Raw genomic sequence first — 19,270 nt, forward strand, 5'->3', positions numbered from 1 at the left:
TAGTTTTCAGTGAGGGTTGGACTTGAGCTTTTGCTTAAGACTGATAAAACGTTTTCAAGCATACTTTGGGCAGTTCAAATGAAATATTCAGAGTAGAGTTGCAGTAGCTGTGTTTGCTTCATTCCCTCTTAAAAAAGTGAGCACTTAAAGAATTCATTTTTGTCATCCACAGTAAAAACACATAAATCTACAACCCTAAAAACTTATATTCTTGCCAAGTTTAAATAAAAAATCTTGGTCATCAACATCATAAGCATTGAAAAAAAAGACAACAACTAAAATGGTTTTAATTAATAAGATTCTAAAAGGCTTTTCTGTTTTTGGTTGACAGATTTTTTGGGGGATGAGCTCTTTCCAAATGTTACAAATATTTTTGTTGCTTCCAAGTTGTGACCTTCAAAATCAGAATTCATGCTTAGACTTTTTTTTCCTCTCACAAAGAAAAAACAAAGTATCTAAAGACTTTTTTTGAGTTCTTGAATTGTTAACGAAATGTATAGGTGTGTTCTGCTTTTTATCTGTATTGAGTGCAAAATTCCAGTCATTATACTTGTATTTAAATTGTTTTAACTAAATTCCAAAATGTTTTGAAAATAGTTTAAAATAATTTGAACATTTGCCTGTTTTATTTTGTATTTCATCCTTATGGTAGTTGTGCTTAAAATGCCATTTTGCATTGGATATTGGTGCTTTAAGGTTGTTAGGATATAAAAACTTATTTGTGGAGCCTCTTCAAAATCAGTCATTTAACTAAATAACACTGGTCATAGAAATAAAGCTTTTCCAAAATACAATCTGAAATCCTGCACTTTTTTAACGCTGAAGATGTGATAGTCCTGTATTTTAACTTGTTAAAGAACACACTTTGTTAAAACAATTAGGCCTAAATTCCTCTTTCGCAGGGGGCAATAATTAAAACGGGGGAAAGACTATTTTGGACCCTAACTTCTACAGTTTTTACAGCAGATATTACTGTAGTTAGTGGAAAGTTATGAACTCTATTCACCTAAAAAGCTTGTCAAAAACTTTCTGAAACAAACTAGTTAAAAAGATAAAGCTTTCTGATTGATTTATATGTAAAGGTGAATTAAAAAAGATATAAATCTGCATGAAATCAGCTCCATATATTTCATTTCCCTGCCTTTGTCCATCTTCTCTGTTAAATTGTAAATTCTACATACTCAAAAAAACAACACCAAAATATCAACACATATAATATAATTACATTAAAAAAAACTATTTGAATTTGTCGAGGAGCAGCAACAGGTTAATTAGTCCTCTAATTTTTTAACTTACATGCTCAATAAATAATAACCTTGTTCAAAATGAAGAATCACAAGTGCCACTATTTTTTTTTACTTAAATAAAATATATCTTATTGCGTTTTGGAAATAATTATCTCTACCATCCTAACGGAGAACTTTAGTGTGTGTAACTGCATGAGTAAGCAAGCTGTTTCCCGCTATGCATACATAGTCTTCATATATTTCTGTTTGTTAAAAGCCGCAGTAATATCTCTGTTTCCCTCTCCTTCTCTTGAAGAGGTGGAGGCTGTTTGGTTGGAGATGTGGGTCGGAAGTACCGTAGTTTATGTATGCTAATAGGGAGAGTTGGGGGTTGTAGCTAGATATTTACGTTCAGTGGGAGCCGCCCTTCATTCACCCACATGGTTACCAACTGGTCGCCTTCGCGCCACTTTCCCAACCCCGCAATCATTTTAAATCGACATATCTAAGCTGTAAATTGACTCACGATCAGTCGGGATTTTACTCCATGCTTCGTTTTTGTTCGTTGGTAGAAAAGTTTTCGGATTAGTTACGTATTTATTTCTCTCTTTTGTCGGTGAGAGACTACACGGCAGCCTAAGCAAGTGAGCGAAGATGGTGGATTTCGGCTGGTGAGTGTCTACTGAGCGCATGTTTATCGGCAAGGAAGTCGGGTTTTGGGTTATTTTTTAATCTCTGTTTTGGTTAATGAAATCTCTAACGATTTGTTTTATATTCGTTTTACGTGCATTGGTATTATGCCGTGGGTAATAATCAAACCTTAACACATAAATGCTATACTGGCGATGAAAACAGTGTAACGTGAGGCGCATGGCAGCCCCCTCTGCTCCACCATTGAGGGAATGAGGGAGATTTGAAAAGCTGTCCGGAGCTTTCCCCGCTGCGTTTTCGCAACTAGTTTGGAAAAATCTGGCCCAATGTAAACCTATTGTACCAGGATACATGCAAATCATGTATCTGAAAAGTTAGTTTGTAAATTTGACAAATATGTTTGTCAGTGTTGAGTGCAGTGGTGTGTGAGTTAAAGTGCCCCCCAGAACAAAGCAGCAGCACATGGGGCAGTGTTAGGCCGCGCGTTTTAGCTCGGCTAGCCTAGCCTAGCTGCATTAACGTAAAGGCTTTCTTGTCCCTTAAAATCTTCTATACGTCTGTTTCACACAGACAGCAATACTCGATTACTACCTCACTACCACCATCATCACCACAATGTAGTAGATGACCGGGCAGTAATATCTAGCGTGTGCTCGTTGTTGTTTGCTAACAGCTTCAGTGTCGTCAACTCAAATACAATTTTATTAACTCAAAAACAATATGTGAAGTTAAAGCAGCTGTTTTTCATATAACCATCTTAAAGCTCCTGTGCAATCTGTTGGGGTTATAATGCTCCCTTTCTATATATTTTCCACGTTTTGTCCTGTTTTCTTAGAGCTAACATAAGCCCGCAGCGGCTAAACTAACCTCCCTATCCTGCTATTCGCTGCTAGCCCCTGCTTCTACATGAACATGAGTCTCTTTCTTTGAGAACTCGAAAACCGCAAGCTACAACATTTCCTGTAAGCAAACGACACGCAACTACATTTTTTAATGTGCAATACTCAGAATGTATCAGACTTGCTTGGTTTCAGAGCCATTTAAGCTAAGGTTGGCGCACTTCGAGGCGCCATGTTAAAGACGATGGGGGAGGGGTGATCAACATCACTCACTGCGCAGGCGCCCAAGTGGCGCAGGGAACGCGGGCCGCAGGCTGCGCTGCTCATTCATGTTTTCAGTGACCTCGTGCTGCTGTTATAAATCATAACATCGTTCGTCAAAGCAACTCGGAATAATTATTGGCTTATCAGATAATACAAAACACACCCATGCTAGGGAAACTCAGAATACTGCGGTCTAAAGAGAAATTGTGTGGGGAAATAAAATACATGCATCAAACATTTACACTTGTATATAAATAAAACTGTAATCATGAACCATCTAAACTTTTCTGTTTTCCTTTTTACATTTTCAGATCCACTCTGAAGAGGACTCTCAAAGTACTTTGAAAGGCATATTATCATCTTGTCCATGATATTGAAGTGCGATGATGCTGTAAACAGTCTGTGTATTGCCAAAGTGCTTACAGTGCAGGTAGTACTATGTAATTCCTACTGCAGTGGAGGCACTTACAGCAATACACAGACACTGTTGTGCATGTTCCATGCTGTTACATGTTTTGTTGAAGTACTGTCTTTGTGCTAAGGTGCATCTAGTGCAGATAGTGAAATAGACTAGCACCTACTGCCCTAAGTGCTCCTTCTGGCATAAGGGGCTGTGATATGCGCCACCAGACCATTTTTAATTACTAATTGGGCTCAAATATCTTGCAGTTCTCTGCTAGTTTTGCATAGTTGCACTACAAGAATAGATGAGTTGTGCAAATCTATGCAAAACTGATGGTGGCCTGCTTGCTCTCCACCTGTGTTCAGAATCCTGGTTTTGGGGGTGACACATCAAACTCGATTTGCTTGAACTGTACACATGTGATACAGCCAAAGAACAAGGACTTATATGTTTTGTCACACCAAGCAACAAAGTCTCAGCAGTACTAAAGTGCTTATAGTGCAGGTAGTGTTTTCTATCTACTGCAATGTAAGCACTTGAAGTTCTTCTGTCTAAGTACATCTTGCTTGATGTTCACGTTTGAGATTCCCAAAGGCCCATCTGCGTATTATCATTACTTGGTCAGTTTTGCTGGTTTGCATTCAGCTTTAACTGATGTTTGCTGTGCAAATCCATGCAAAACTGACTGTGTTGATGACCTGTGTTTCACCCTGGGAAATCCACTATGACCAAGATCCATTTTGTTTCTTTACATATTTAAAGTGTTTAAAGCTTTTATACATGCAGATGTCCCTTCTTGCACAGGTGGGGATTGGTAGCAATGCTGTGTACCTGGAGGTATTGCACTTGTCCCGGCCTGTGTTGGAACAAGGAGATGACTTTGACTTGCAGTAGGATCAGTCCTTAAATATTATAACATTGGTTTACATGACTGTGTAGTTTACTATTAACGTGGTTGAGTATGAACTGTTGACTTGTACCGTTTCTTGAAATATATTAAAATCACTGAAACTTTTAATCTGGTTTGGGTTACTCTGTTATTGCTTGGTTGTATAGGTGAGAGACATTTCATTGGAGGTGGTGGTGGGGTCTTTTTGTAGACTGTGAGACCTGATCATAAGGTAGAGGACTTCCCTTCAGAGAATAAACTTGCAATTTAGAAATTTGGATTATTAGTGGAACATTAGGTTATACAGTTAAACATATAGAGCCCTAAATATTAATTGGCAGCAGTGTTGAGCCTAAATGACAGATATATAAACTAAAAGAAAGAGATCATTTTCTTTGTAGATTGATAATAAAGAGCAGCATCATCTCAGAAAACAATGGTCAAAAGTTGCCATTTTCTCTTAAGGGTTATTCTCTAAAGAAGAAAATGCCCACAAGAGTCACCGCAGCAGAACTTGCATAAGTAGGGTAAGCCTCAGCTGGTGTGAAAGCTGTTGTGTCCTGGTTAAAACAATATTTAGTAATGTTTTTGGATAATTTCTTTAAGAATAACTCAGAACTATGCAAGTTGGATAACATATCTAGGGATTGCTACCTTTTACATTTGAAACGATGAAGTAATGATGCCTGTTACCTGGCAATTGGTACTCAACTGTACCAATTTTAGTACTTTTGTGTGTTTATGTGGTAAAGAATATCAATATGTTCAATAATAAAACACATCTTTTTCCAATTAAACATATTTTCCCTCTAATACAGAACCTTGTAGTGCTGTGTTCAATGTCCAGCATGGAAAATCACCTGCTCTTCCACTCCCTCACAATCACAAGGATGTGGTAAGGTACCTAAACATTGTACCTTTTGATTTTATGTGAATCGGTACCCATTGATAGAGTTGATCAGTATCCATAAAAATACCTAATTTAGTGTCTCTAATTACATTTCAACTTTTATTTTTATGGAAACTTTTGTAAGAACATAATACAGTTCAAAATGCTCTACAGTGATGTCAAAAATCCTGAAGTTGTGGAAGAAAAAAAAACAGATAATGCATGACAATTTAAAAACAGGCAGTGCAAACATTTAAGGTTTTCTCTAAATGATTGAGGTTAACATGAGGCTCACTTGGTAATGCTGTGTGGATGGAAAAGGGGGGATTTGGTCAGAGAGTAACACACAAGTTAAAGATAAATGAAAGCACAAACATACCAAGATGTCAAAATTTTGTAAAAGGAGGATAAAATTGAAAAATGAATTTAACAAATTGAACCCATACAATTATACAGCCATTGTCATCAGGTACAAACAAATTCAGGCTTGAACATATCAGTCATAGACTGTTGTTCTAGTGAGCTACACCCAAAGTTAGTAAAGACGCCTTAAAAGGCTCCAGGATGAGTGTTGGGGATGATTTGTATTTTTAGATTTTAATTTCCAAGAATTATTCACTTGAGTCTACCTTATCACCACGAGGAGGCGTTGTTAGGCCGCAAGTACGATGCACATGCAGTCTTGGTGCGCAGGTAACGTTACGGTTCCGCCTCTGCTGTGGGTCCAACCAACTTGAACAACATGCCGCCTTCATACAGAGGAGTCTCTCGCAGTAACTTTCCCTCTGTGAGTGGATTTAAATGAATGTCTGGTTCGTCACGTTGAGACACCACAGGGACACACTAAACGCTAAATCCTGAAACTCGACATGTGGACGGTACTTACCTGAGTATACTGGATCTTCAGAAACCTGAAGTATTTTTTTTGTACGGATGCAGGCCCACGTTTTCACAAAAATGTGCGTGCTGTGGACCAACTACATATTTCTCATCGCTTGTTGTTCCGGATTAGGTTTTGGATTTACAAACAAATGCGACGAAGTGCGCAAAGTTTTCCAACTCCGGCAAATTGGACCGAGTCAGTTATTACCTTTAAGTCCCAGACCAGGTAAGCCACAGTCCACTGCTCAGACTAAATAATTGTGTTGGTATAGGTAGAAGGTGGTTATTTTTCAACCCGATTTAGGCTGAATAAAATATATCACACTGAGAAATTTAAGTATGCTTGGTCACTTCATTTCATCCACACAGTAACCAGGGCACCAACATGCCATCCACTGAATGAAAGAAATGCACATCAGGAGCTACTCAACACAGCCGTAGACAACCACCCTGTAGAGCTCATTAACTTTACTGTAACTTTTAACCTGTCATTTTCTTTCGCCTTGAAGTCTGTTGTTAAGAAAGGCACATTTTCAACCCATTTAGAGGTGTGTCTGTACTTATGATAATGATATAGACAGAAAAGAGAAGAGATTTGTGCTAAATGGTATGCATATTCTCTCAGTTTCTGCATAAATTGTCTTTAAACTTAATCTTAATTCAAAATGTTATCCAGACACAAGCCTACCTAATTTAGATCAGTGATTTACACTCAAAATGTTGTATCATCTTAAAACCTGTTGACCCCAACTGTTTGAGAGATGTATTCTGAGGTGTTTCACAGTTTGGCACAACAAAACCCTCTTTAAGAGCTTTCAGTCTTTGTTTACCTCTCTGTATTATTAGTGTTCATGAGCTAATATAACATGTGCTATGATAATCCTATAAAACAAACCAAAGCTGCTGAGATTACTTGGAGGCTGTAACCAAAAAGTAAAGCAAACTCCACTCGCTTGGCTTTCTAAAGCAGATTAAGGAATAACCAGGAATAATTTTCAGCAAAGTTGGGTAAACTAGGGTCCACCTCACTTTCTGAGCACCACACACAAAGTTTTCCTCATGAAACTTCTCCACAGGATTTCTTTTTGGTGGGGATTATGACTTTTGATGTTTCATGCTGGCTGTGACTTGACTTCCAGCTGCTGCTACTGCTCCTCTCTGTGCTTCTCTTCTCTAGAAAAGTATATCTTACTGGTGTTGACTGCCATCCTGCCACAAAGTGCTCCCTATAAACGCCAGCAGCCCTTTCCTCTGCTGCTGTAAAGAAACCCACTCAATTGACAGAGAACCATCTAACGCCCCTTAAACCTCTAAACAACCTGTATAATGCCATCAACACTCCTGGCCCATAATTGCACCCATGTGGCTGTATGGATTTCAAGCTGAGTTGCTCTTTGCTCTGTAATTTAAGACAGCTTTCAGTGAGGATTAATCTGTTAGCCTTCTTCCTTGATTAATTGACAAGTTGTATGGTAGAATGGGGTTAATTGTTAAGTGTTTTGAAAAGGCCAAGATATCTTCATGGCAACAGGATGGACAACAAACAGCTGGAATTGGAAATGTTGACTGTTTCGTGTGTGATTGATAAATCTGCTCTTGTATTGCAAGCGGGATGTGTGTTTTTTCCAGTAGAAAGTTTCTACTTACCACCTATTTTATCTTCTTTCATGAATTTCAAAACAAAAACCTCTCAACCTATCTTGCTTTTGGGAAAATTCTGTTTTTGCTGGATTCAGACAATTAGTCTCAAGGACATCAGACAGGGAAAAGATTGATAGTTTGTTAAGTATTTCAGAATTTGTCTCATTTATTGTATTTTTTGGGGGACATACAATTTTCAGATACCACGCCAGTTGTCTCTGTGCTACTTTCAACCTGATAAGAGCGACTCTGCCTCTAGTTTTGGTCAAAGGAGTCAAAGGTTCATTTCCTCTCTTTTCCATGGTGTCAGAAGTGGAAGTTGTCTTGGTAAGCATAAAAAAAAACAGGACCTGGGGCACTTTCAAGTTGTCTTATCTTGGAGAGTTTGAATTCCTTCATGTGTGCCATCGCCTGCCCGGCTCCCTCCTCACTCTTGAACCTCGCAGGGAGCTGATAGGGTCTCTGGCAAAATCTCTGTGAGCTCTGTGAGCTCTGCCTAGGCATGTCAGAGAGGCTCCTGCAGAGTTTTGGGTCGCTTTTAAGATGTTTTGATTATCCCGTATGTGTTGAGATTGCTTACATTTGTTCATAGTGGAAAACCTGAGACATGACTGATGTTGTGATAACGTTTTGACGCAGATTTTCTATCAGATCCAAATTGTTTTGGTTTTGTTGCTCAACTGAAACATTTTTGAACTTGAGCACTTCTAGATAGCGTTCCATTTTTTTTTTAACTTTACAAAAAATTAGATGTGTGAGCAACCACTGTGATGGAATAAACTTCATACCTTACAAAGACATGGGAGTTGTATGTCTTAGGGAACATGTATGATTAATTTTTTGTGTCAACATGTGGTTTTCTACTGATCTTTCAGCATCTTTTCTTTTATACCTACTAATCCATGAGGATCATGGTCCCTAGAAGGCCAACCATTAACACTCACACCAGCACTAATGAGCTAATATTTTATTTTATTGTAAGTAGCTAGCATGTTGCTTTTAGCATGTTGTTGCTAACATAAAGCTCAAAGGGTTTTAAAGTAATCTACTGTTTGGACAAATGTTTAAATCATATTAATCTAAAAACTACTTTGCTTTCTGTGCTAACTGTTATGGATCTAGTGTGTTTTGCTTACAGATTAACACCATCAGTTGAGTTTCTTTGTACACATTTGACACAAAGTTTAAGTTTAGGTGTGTAAGTTTTGTTTGTCAGTCTTTTTCTTTATCCAAAATAGTGACTCCTTTTCTCTTTTTGAATTAAAGAGATTAAGAGGATGTCTTGAGGGAATCTTTCATCCTACAGCATCTTTCAGTACACACAATAGACCCTTCAGGTATTGTTTTAGAGTAAAAGTAACATAACTACCTGGTGAGTTGCTAACCTGAGCTGGGAAACATGTTCATTTTCATTCCTGTTTACATCCAATGTGCAGTTTGCAGCATACACCTCAAAGCAAAACTCTGATCCAAGTATCACAGAGCCAGCATGGCTGGAGAGTCTTCTTGTTCTTTTGTTGATGAATGCTGCCACAGGAGAGGAAAGCTGCTTGTCATTTTGGACAGTTCCCAGTTTCTCATACAGGTGATAGAGAAGATAGTTAGACACGCTCAATTATTCATACCTGCGGGGAGTTTTGGGTGTCAGATCCACCTGACTTGGATATCTTTGGAATGTAAAGAAAAGTGGAGCAGCCCGAAGAGAGCAAGCAAATCCTCTGCCCCAGTTTATGCCTGTCATGTATTAGCGTTTCACTCAGTCACAGGGGTAAGCATTCTTGTCCCAAAAAATAAACAGTGATGTTTTGAAAAATGCTGTTTAGCAGCGTGCATCTGCTCTGAAGTTTTACCAACTGGGTTTTCAGACAAAGTGTTTCTGTTGTATGGAATCAAATGCTTATCTTTCTTATTGTAACAGTAATATGTTAGAGGAATAAATCTCAGAAGCAGACACTCTTATGTTTTTTTGAAAATAATATTCCCCATCCCCTTTTATTAAAAAAAAAAATTAGCTCTTTTCCGTACTGTTTGTATTTACACCATGTAAATCTCATCGACTCTTAGGTTCAGACCTTCAGGTATGCACATCCAAAAACCTGAGCTGCTGTACCAAGAAAATGGAAGAAAAGTACCAGGTGGCGGCTCGGAGAGACATCCAAAACCTCCTCCAGACGTCCAGCTCCAGCCTCAAGTTTCTCATCTCACGCAATGTTGCTGCTTTTCAAGGTAAGAGCTGTAGCAGCTTTGTGTGTTCAGGCATCACTGCTCAGGTTCTGCAGCCAATGTTTACTCAGATAATTGTATGTATGTAGAAGTTTGTATGTTTCTGAGCAGGGGTATGCATTTAGGAGTGAGGGTTTGTGTGGGTGCTGTAAAAACAGTGGATGAGTCAGTGTGTGTGTGTGTGTGTGTGTGTGTGTGTGTGTGTGTGTGTGTGTGTGTGTGTGCAGCGTGGCTTCACTTTAGAGCAAACAGAGGGTCTGTTTCCCCTCCAGATACAGCTACACATTGATGTAAGATTAGAAAGATTTGTTGGAGGGTGTCTTTAAAGGTTGGAATCTGTCAGGAATACACACTGAGGCTTTTACTAATCACATCCTGTGCAAGGTGTCCTGCTCCACTGTGTGCGCTGATAAGAAAATCAAACCTTCATTTCTGGATCACTGGAACACATTTATCCTTCCACTGGCTCATTATTAACAGACGACTTCCCCTGTCAACATTTTTTTCCATCTTTCTCACTTATTGTTTTTCATTCCTCTCCATCCTCTCACCCAGCAATGACTGACAGTCGACTTGCAGGCAACAACTTGCCTCGATCTGTGTCTTCTCCCTGCTTGGTGTGGGATGTTCTCCCACTTTAGCTGATAGCTGTCATATGACGGCAGAAATGGGAGGGCAAGAGAAACAGAAGCTTATGACTTGAATGTGCAGACGTATCATTAAAGCTAATTCACTTTAATGGTGTCTCTCAGTTCTTAGACGGGCTGTTATCCTCCTCCCAAACTCTAACGATTTATAGGTAGTCTTGCATGATCACAGTGATTTAGTTGAGGTTTGCAGGGACAGGGTTCGGTTTTTGTCATCAGATGTTTGACTTGTCTGCTCAGCCTCTGTAGTTGAACTAAGGTACTCCACATGTATTATAACATTTATGCTGCTTGACACCACTTAAACATCTTACTTCTACTTAATTTTACTGGTACAGGCTGTTAAAAAGGCGTGTGAAACTCATTGCTATAAAGGGTTTCTTTAAAAAACTAAGGTTGCTGATAATTAATACAGCTTTCAAGAGCTCCCTGTCCTTGTTTGTGGTAATAAGCACCAAGCTCTGGTAAAATTTTTTATACAAATGGGTCATAGTTATTACTCCCCCCCCAAAAAAAAGTATTTGTGAAAGCTTCATGAACAGAGTTAAAGTGTATTTTTGATGTTTGTAAAGTATTTGTTGCAGCAGATTAAGCTGATAGGGAACTAGAGAGTTTGTACTGTATTAAGAAGGTCAGATTACTTTAAATGAAGAAACAGGTTAAAAATAATATAAAGTGTCCCTCTAATGAGGTTTTAACAGTTTCTAGACAACGAGGGATGTCTGTGGCACAAATAAGTAAGATAAAATAGCAGCTGCCTGCACTGAAAACAGTTGTTTGAAGCATCTGTGAACTGTTGATTTAGTCCACATAATTATCAATGTTTTTTGACAGTAGAAAAACATGCCTCAGGCCTTGTCTGTTTTAGCATTTATCCAGCCTCTTTAGATCTCTGAAGGTGTATTTTTCCTTTCTGCCCATCATTCATCTTGTAACAGCCTCTGAACTGTGGCAGGCTGTTCACACAGGGCCAGTCAAAAAGCGGCTGCACAGAACGAACAGCGCTCACATGGTTTCATCGAAGAAATGGCAGCCTGTGTGCGCTTCTGCCAAACCAAACAGAGTTCCCCATCAACATCGGCTCACATCAGTCAACAAACACTGGCGGCTGCTTCCAACTTCCAGGCTGCGTAATTCGAGTGGCAACAGATGCTGAGCAATTTACATCTCATTGGAGCCACAGTGGCCATATAGCTGCTCTAAATATTACATTTATGAAGTCATCAAGTCGTCATCAACACTTTTGCTCCAGACTTAAGCTTCTGGTTACTATTATTTCATTACTGACAAATCTGATGGTTATTTATTGACTAGCTGTGAGTGGTGTGTCACAGTTTCGTAAAGCTCAAAATGACATATCCAGATCCTTGTTTTGTTCCACAAACACCCCACAACTCCCGAGAAAAAATGATAAATACTCCAGAAACTGGAACAGGATCTGAGTACCATATGTCTGCAACACACTCATCAGCTATTCTGATCTGCTTGTATTGAAAGAGACAAAAAATGCTACCAAAATCTGACAGCAATGATGACATGCTGTCCACTGTGGACACAAGAAGACGTCTTTGAACTGGAACACAGAGAGAAAGAAGGAGACTGTACAGACTGACAGAAAGAAGAGAGAGACTTTTGTGCTCACTGGAGAGCAGAGGAGAACCTCAGTGACCTAGTGGGACTTAGTCACAACAGTATTTTAGGACATTTCTGAATCAAAGGATATTAGTGGATCACATGCAGCAGCAGTCTGCATCCAAAGTTCTCTGATGTAATGAAAGTTTGCTGTTTTGTAGGCCTTCTTTTTTGGCTTATGTAATATGTTTTGTTGAACATGTCTTGTTTTAGACTCCAGGATGAGTAGCCACCATCTGAATTTACTCATCCTTTAAGCAGTAATCCAAACGTATCCTCAGTATTTAGCAAGTGATGGCATTACATTTGTTATCAACAGGACCCTTCAAAATGTGTAACTTAACAAAAAGAGGTTAAACTACAAACTAAACTGTTCCTCCACACCTGCTTTAAACTGTTTAAACAACACAGATTAACACTGACAGATACTAAGACTTGTTCAAATGTTGATGCAGAGTTTTTGACTCACACTCTACAATATCTGTTTACACTCCCCCCGCACACACTCGCACACACACACACACACACACACACACACACACACACACACACACACACACACACACACACACACACACACACACACACACACACACACACACACACACACACAGCAGAGCCACCCACGTGGCATTGTTCTGTTCGGCTGGAGAGGTTTTAAGAGCCTTTGTCACACGGATGGAAACTCTCTGTGCCACTATATGTATGGGAAGCACGGAGCAACAGAAATGTCTGGCAGCTTCTTAGATCTTAACAGAGTGGAAAAAGAGCGATTTTGCTGTTCATGTGCGGACATAAAAGAAACACAAGTCAAGCATTTAATCCGTTCTCCTATCTGGGGAGCGTTCAATGACGCTGAATTAATTTGAGTGAATTGTTTGTTATTCATCTTGTGTGACTGTGAGTTTTGTTTGGGGTGTTTTGGGATGATAATGGGAGAGAAAAAGCGCCCGCAAGTTCACAGCTCATGAAGAAATTGAATTTTTTGTTTTTTATATTGACTGGCTGCCCGGTGCTCCTGCAGAATTACTGCTCTGCTTCATCATAAACACTTTTCCACAGGAGAAAAACAGAGAAGGTGGGTGGGTGGGTGGGATTGTACTAAAAAACAAGTCTATTTGTTTAAGTCTCTAAATGACTGGCAGCCTGCACTGTAATTTTAGACACAACAGAGAACCAGCAGAGTGTATAATGCCTTACAAACACAGACAGAAACATGGACGAGTTAAAAGGGGGCAGGCTAATGTGGTCATTTGTTTTGTGCAAAAGCCTTCAATTAGGCATCTTTATATGATGCATCCAAAGAGAAAAGGGGCACAGAGAAATTAGAGGGATGTAGATGGATTACTGTCTGAAACACAGAGGAGAATAACAACTAATAAAGTGCTATATCTGCTTTATCTCACTGGGGAATGTATGCTTATACTTCTGTGCTTGTAATGTGTCCTCAAAAGTCTTCATGTGTGATGTAGAAAAAGAGCTCAATACTTAAACAGAATGAGCAACATCACTCTTTAAGCTGTTAATTACAAGATGGACTTCAAAACTCACTGCCTCTTCTGCTGTGATTGTGTTACATTTTTCTGTGAAATGTGCATCTTTATTCCACAATCTTGTCCTGGAATGAACCTCACTGTTGCCACTTAAGATATTTCACTGCCGAGAGATAACTGGCCAACTGAGGAGGGAAAAAAAGAGAAAGAAAGCTGAGTTGATGGAATAAAGTCAAGCAGACGGCCTTTGAGGTCTCCAGCAAATATCTTTTTTCCTCCCCTCCTGCTCCCGGTCTGTCAGTAAGTCTCTCAGGATTGCATGTTTTCATTCACCGGTTGTGAGGTTCCTGCACATCGTGCACACAATGCACAAATATGCAGCCTGCTGAGCAGGGCTTCAGGGGAGATCTTTTTTCATCCTGCGCAGGTTTGTCTTACATCCATGGCAACCAACCTGTCCAACCCTGGCGCCCCGTGAGGCAGGGCTCAAATAAAACTGAGAAACAGAGACCACTGTGAATCAGCTGTTGAGTTGCCTGAGAGTGTCTGAGGTTGAGGTGCTTGAATCACAGCAAAATGGGCTGAGATCACTACATCAAAGGAATGCCCTTCTTTGGCACCAGCTTTGTAGTCTAAAGTATTTGGGTAGAGTGGTTATAGCTTCTTCTGACTGCAAAACTGAAGGGTGTTGATCCCAGTGAAAAGTAAAATATCTGTCTACTCTGATGCGATCTGAGGATTTTGTTGGAACTTGCTCCCGGCTTGTGTGGCAGTCTGTCATGAACACACTTTACCAAAACTTAGTCTCAAAAAACATGCCACAAACTCAAAACACTTCACATATGCAGGTAGAGTTACGTCACATAGAGGAGACACTCTGAAAAGGTTAAGCAGATCCAGTGATTTGAAACGTATAGTTCTTAAATGAATGAAACATGTAAGGCAACGGCCCACTAGCATCGGCTATAGGCAAGAAAAAAGGGTAAACAGGTTTTGCATTGTCCAAAGGTAATAGCCTTAGAATTAAAAGAATTAAACTTTTCTCCAATAAATATTGGTGATCTACAGGGGAAAAGACTGATACCACTTTGTTTTGTTTATGAAGCATTGATTCAGGGCTTGAAGGTGAATAGTCTGCTTGGCTACGCTTTTCCCTTAATTCCAGTTAAGAGAAAAAAAATTGACATTTTTGAGCCTGTTGCTTTGACCTATCCAGAAACAGAAGGACAACTGTTGTGGTGTCACAGTCATGACCTTTAATTGTAACTTCACTGGTGCATTTGAGAGGTCTTGGGAACCAGTGAAGACTCTGACATGGCCTCTTTCTTTGTACATTCCTGTTTTTGTAAGATTAAACATGTGAGACACATTGAGTGAATTTGTGAGTTTAAAAGGTATGTGCTGCTGTATTTACTGAGCCAGTGGATTTATCTTGCTTCCAGACTTTGTGCTAGTCCTAGCTTAGTTGAGCCAAGCTAAGCCCCTGAACTGATAGATCCATGCAGGAACAACTCGAATGTTTCAGGTGACTGCTTTGACCACTGTGATGGAAAACAGCTGAGTTGCATCTGCCTTCTATGCAGACAGATTTCATGGATAATCTTAAGGCTAAAGGTTGTCTCATGGTTTGATAAACGGCAAAAACTTGGGAAAACCAAAAAAAGAGAAATATGTTATTTATATTCCATCATTGTAAAGCCACAAAGAATATTACTTAACCACTAGATTAGCAAATTGAGAGGTTAATTATACTTAATGCAACTGTAATCTGAATGTTCACATCATAAAACTGATGTGGCCTTTAACTCTCTGTGGTCTGTGGTCTCACTTCCACTCAGTGTCCCATTTTGGTTTCTAGCCTGGGAAGAAAAGTACACTCCAGTCCACACAAGACACAGGAATCCAGCAGACACAGTCACTCTTTGCTGCTTTATTTGCACTGCTTCTAATTGTGAGCTTCTGTTTTGTTAGGAGCTCAAGTGGTCGTGATGAATGTGAGATCAAACAGACAGGACTGAGTGCTGCTTCTCGTTGAAGTGGAAAGCTAGCCTGTTGTGCTCTGGACTTGGTGTTTGCACTCATAAATGCTAATTGTGTTTCTGTTTACTAGCTTTGAAAGCATCCACTGCCCATCTTTTACTCTTTGAATTGGAAAAGGAACATAGTTGAATGGCAGTGGCCTCACAGCTAGACTGAGTGGAGACCACAATCAGCCATGAAATATGGACAAAGCAGTCCATGCCAAAGAAGGTCTCAGAGTGGGACGTCATCCTGTTTTGATTGCAGCCGACAAGATATTTGATTTTTAGTTTTTCAACTTTTAAGTTGTGTATAAATTCAGCCATTCAACACCTTCAACTACAAAACCCCAACTTCTAACTTGGAACGATGTTTGTATTTTTTTATTTTGTGCTAGACAGACTAAAGGTACAATATAGAAAGCTGACAAATAACTTAAACTCAGTCCTTAAATTATGCTGATCTGCGATGATGCTTGAATTATTTAGGCCAGAATTGAATATTTACAAGAAGAGGACAAAAGTTTTTAACAGTGTATGATCTCAAAGTTATACAATAGAAGATAGGAAATTATCATAATCCAAATTAATTTCTTTAAGATATATACTAAAAGTCATATCATAGGTACTTTGATATCTCAGAAAAAACAACATTCACAGCATTGTGATGTGTAATAATAATGCCAGAACTAAAAGGCTGTCTTGTTTTTTGCTCTTACCTCCATAAAAGACAGCCTGCAAGCTTGCTGGCAGATACTTGGTGTCTCTTTTGTGAATGACAGGCCTGGCAGTCAGAGCCTAGGGCTGCTTTAAATACAAACCAATATCCACAAGGACTTCCTGTCTGGCTTCCTACATGATTATATAAGGAACAAAGTTCTGACAGACGTTTCAAGAAAATTGAGGATATGCATTGCTGTTAATGTCATCTTGCTTGAAAATTAGCCTTTCTTACAGGGTGAAAAAGAGATGCAATGAAAACACAGATGGGTCATTAACATCCAGCTGTTATCCTTCTGGAAACATGTTTCACTTTTTATTTTTACTAGTTGGTGACACTTAGCTGGTGAAATGGGTCAGAGATCCTCCAAAAACATCTTGTACATGAACTCTTTTTCTCATGTATAACACTGTTCCCTATATAATTTTATTGTAAAAGATCTATTTTCTCAGAGTTGTTGCTTCAGAAGTCTGATATTGGTTTAACACAGCTCTTCTTTTTGGTTCTTTAATATTCCCAGCTACTCCCCACTGAATATTGTGCAAAAAAACTGTTCTAAAAGCAGCGCTCCAGCAGCCACCACACTTACCTCACTGCTCCTTTGCAATTTTATTTCTCCAAGAATTCCACGTTCAAAACAGTAATTTCTTACCAAGCTCACAGATATTGTCCTGAGACCAGCCCTGAGCAGCGCTGCATCACTGACTACAGTAACACAGTGTTTGCTTCCAGTAACTTTCTATGTTGGTCACAAATTGGCTGCTGGCCTCAGTCGGGGAAAATATGCAGCTTTTTATAGGACTCTGCATTTTAGGATCTTTTGTCTTGGAGTTGAACATTCCTCACTTTATATTCCCTCAAGAAGCACCAGACGTTCTCACAGAGATGCCGCTTTTTTTTTTTTTACAATGCCAAGAAGAATGCTGTGGGTTTTTAAAGCAATACCTGATGCCACAATATAAAAAGGTGTGATATAAATCAGATCAGTTTTTATTGGGAGTACGCTGAAAAGCAAACACGCAGCATGATAGTTGCTTTACCACAGTGTTTGTTTCTGTCTTTACAATCACTTCAGGCTATTCCACCTTGGTGATTTATCTGTAGATCTTTAAAGTTTTTAGCCTGGCTGGCACTAAGAAGCTTGGTCGGTGGCTTTAGTCCAGACTGATGTGTCACAACTAGCACAGATGCTCATGATGTTTTAGGCTTGTATGGCCTCATTAACAGAATAACATTTCTCCTATTCTTCAAGTTTTACGTTATCCATCAAATAACTTTTCTTCTTTTTTCTTTGTTTCTTTTCTTTTCTTTTCTTTTCTGTCTTTTTCTTTCTTTCTTTCTTTTTTTTTTTTTTTTTTTACATAAGTAAAGGTGTAGTGAGCAGGTTAGCGTGCTAATATTAGCATTCACCCTGTGCTCTGCATTCATGCTCAAAATCCTTTTAAAATGAAACACACTGATCAGTCTAACAGACCCCTGGTGCAATCTCGTTCAACTCCAACAATTATACTTTTAGAAAGCTTTTACATTTAAGTCTTTGCTACATGATCAGAAAGAGAAACAGTCATGCTTTATATTAGCTATTGAAGTTTTAATGGGGAAGCCAGCGTTGCATGGGTAATTTCAAAGCAGCAGCCCAAGGCACAAACAGTAATACACCAATTAGCTGTAGCATTATGACCACCTGTGCTTCATTTTTGAAGGACAGATTGAATTTTTCCTTGTGTTACCTCAGTGTATGAGAAGATTTTTACCGTTTGAACCACATCTAAAGGACTTGTTTGACTTCAAGCATAGCCCTTATCCATCACCTTAAAGTTCAGAGTGTTGTAATTTGTGCCATTTAGCATCTAAATTACAAACTCTACCTTTTTAAAAAACTGTCTTTGTTGCAGAATTCTAAACTTCAAGTAGGTAAGTAAAAGTGATCAATGAGACTTGTTTTTGCATTGGGATTTGAAAAATGTGGAAGCCCAAGTTGGGCAAAAACACATTGAAAGAGTAACAAATGCAGCTGGTCTTTCAAGATGAGTCCTTGAATGTGTGGTGAATACTTGCATGAACTGAATAAATTGAGTAGTGGTTGTTTTTCTCGTATAAAGATTTCATCGGCTGATTCCCACAGCTGGCTTTCAAATCCTCTCTAACCTGCTCCCTGCTCCTTTGAGTGGGACCTTTCATTTAGGAGTCTCTTTGTCCACCAGGTCCACAGCCGTGCCCTCTTTGTTGTCACTCTTGCAAGAGCAGTGTGAGTCCTTGTGTGTGTATAAGTGCTGATGTGTATGAGTGTGTTTGCGAGCCGTAGCAGGGGCCTCTCCTCGAGATTAGCACAGAGTTTGGGCTTGGCTTTGTGATTCAAGGCCGGACAGTTGATCCAGGGGAGGACAGAGAGAGAAGAAGAATGCAAAGAAGAAGAATGAGCGACTGACAGGGAGAAAGTTGGGAGGATGCCAGATTCTACTGAATGCCTTCGCACAGTGTTTGAAGTCAGAGGATGAGGATTTAGTGGGAAGCAGGATTATTCAGAGTCAATACCCTACAACAATTCAAGCGTTTGGGCTGCTGCAAAGAAACTACGTAGTTCAACTGACCATGGCTTTTCTTCCCTCTCTGTGTCCTTTTGCTACCTGAGTCAGACACGCTGGTTAAAGGCTTTTCCTTTCCTGTTACCATCATCTATTTTTAACGCAAAATAGGGTGACATGTTGAACACTTTTCTTGCAATGCAGTGAGATAGGTGGCGTGATTGAAACCGTTCTCGTGGGCAAAATAGTGTTTAAAAACTATGTAAGTAAGGTATGACAGAGGTCACTTTGTATTTAACAGATATGACAAAAGTATCTTTACTAAAA

General features: G+C 39.3%; 1 protein-coding gene across 1 annotated transcript in view; it reads left to right on the forward strand.

Moving 5' to 3' along the window:
* The first annotated feature begins 5,836 nt into the window (after nucleotides 1-5,836).
* gpc5a (glypican 5a) overlaps nucleotides 5,837-19,270 on the forward strand; it is a 131,505-nt gene continuing 118,071 nt past the window's right edge. Inside the window, exons 1-2 of the mRNA XM_074667099.1 lie at nucleotides 5,837-6,269; nucleotides 9,749-9,910. Coding sequence (XP_074523200.1) covers nucleotides 6,095-6,269; nucleotides 9,749-9,910 — 337 coding nt within the window. The 5' untranslated portion in view covers nucleotides 5,837-6,094. The remainder of the gene's footprint in view (nucleotides 6,270-9,748; nucleotides 9,911-19,270) is intronic.

This window comes from Halichoeres trimaculatus, unplaced genomic scaffold (assembly GCF_033239565.1).
Source record: "Halichoeres trimaculatus isolate MK-OKI-2021-1 unplaced genomic scaffold, fHalTri1.1 fHalTri1_scaffold_3, whole genome shotgun sequence".
NCBI classification, from domain to species: domain Eukaryota; kingdom Metazoa; phylum Chordata; class Actinopteri; order Labriformes; family Labridae; genus Halichoeres; species Halichoeres trimaculatus.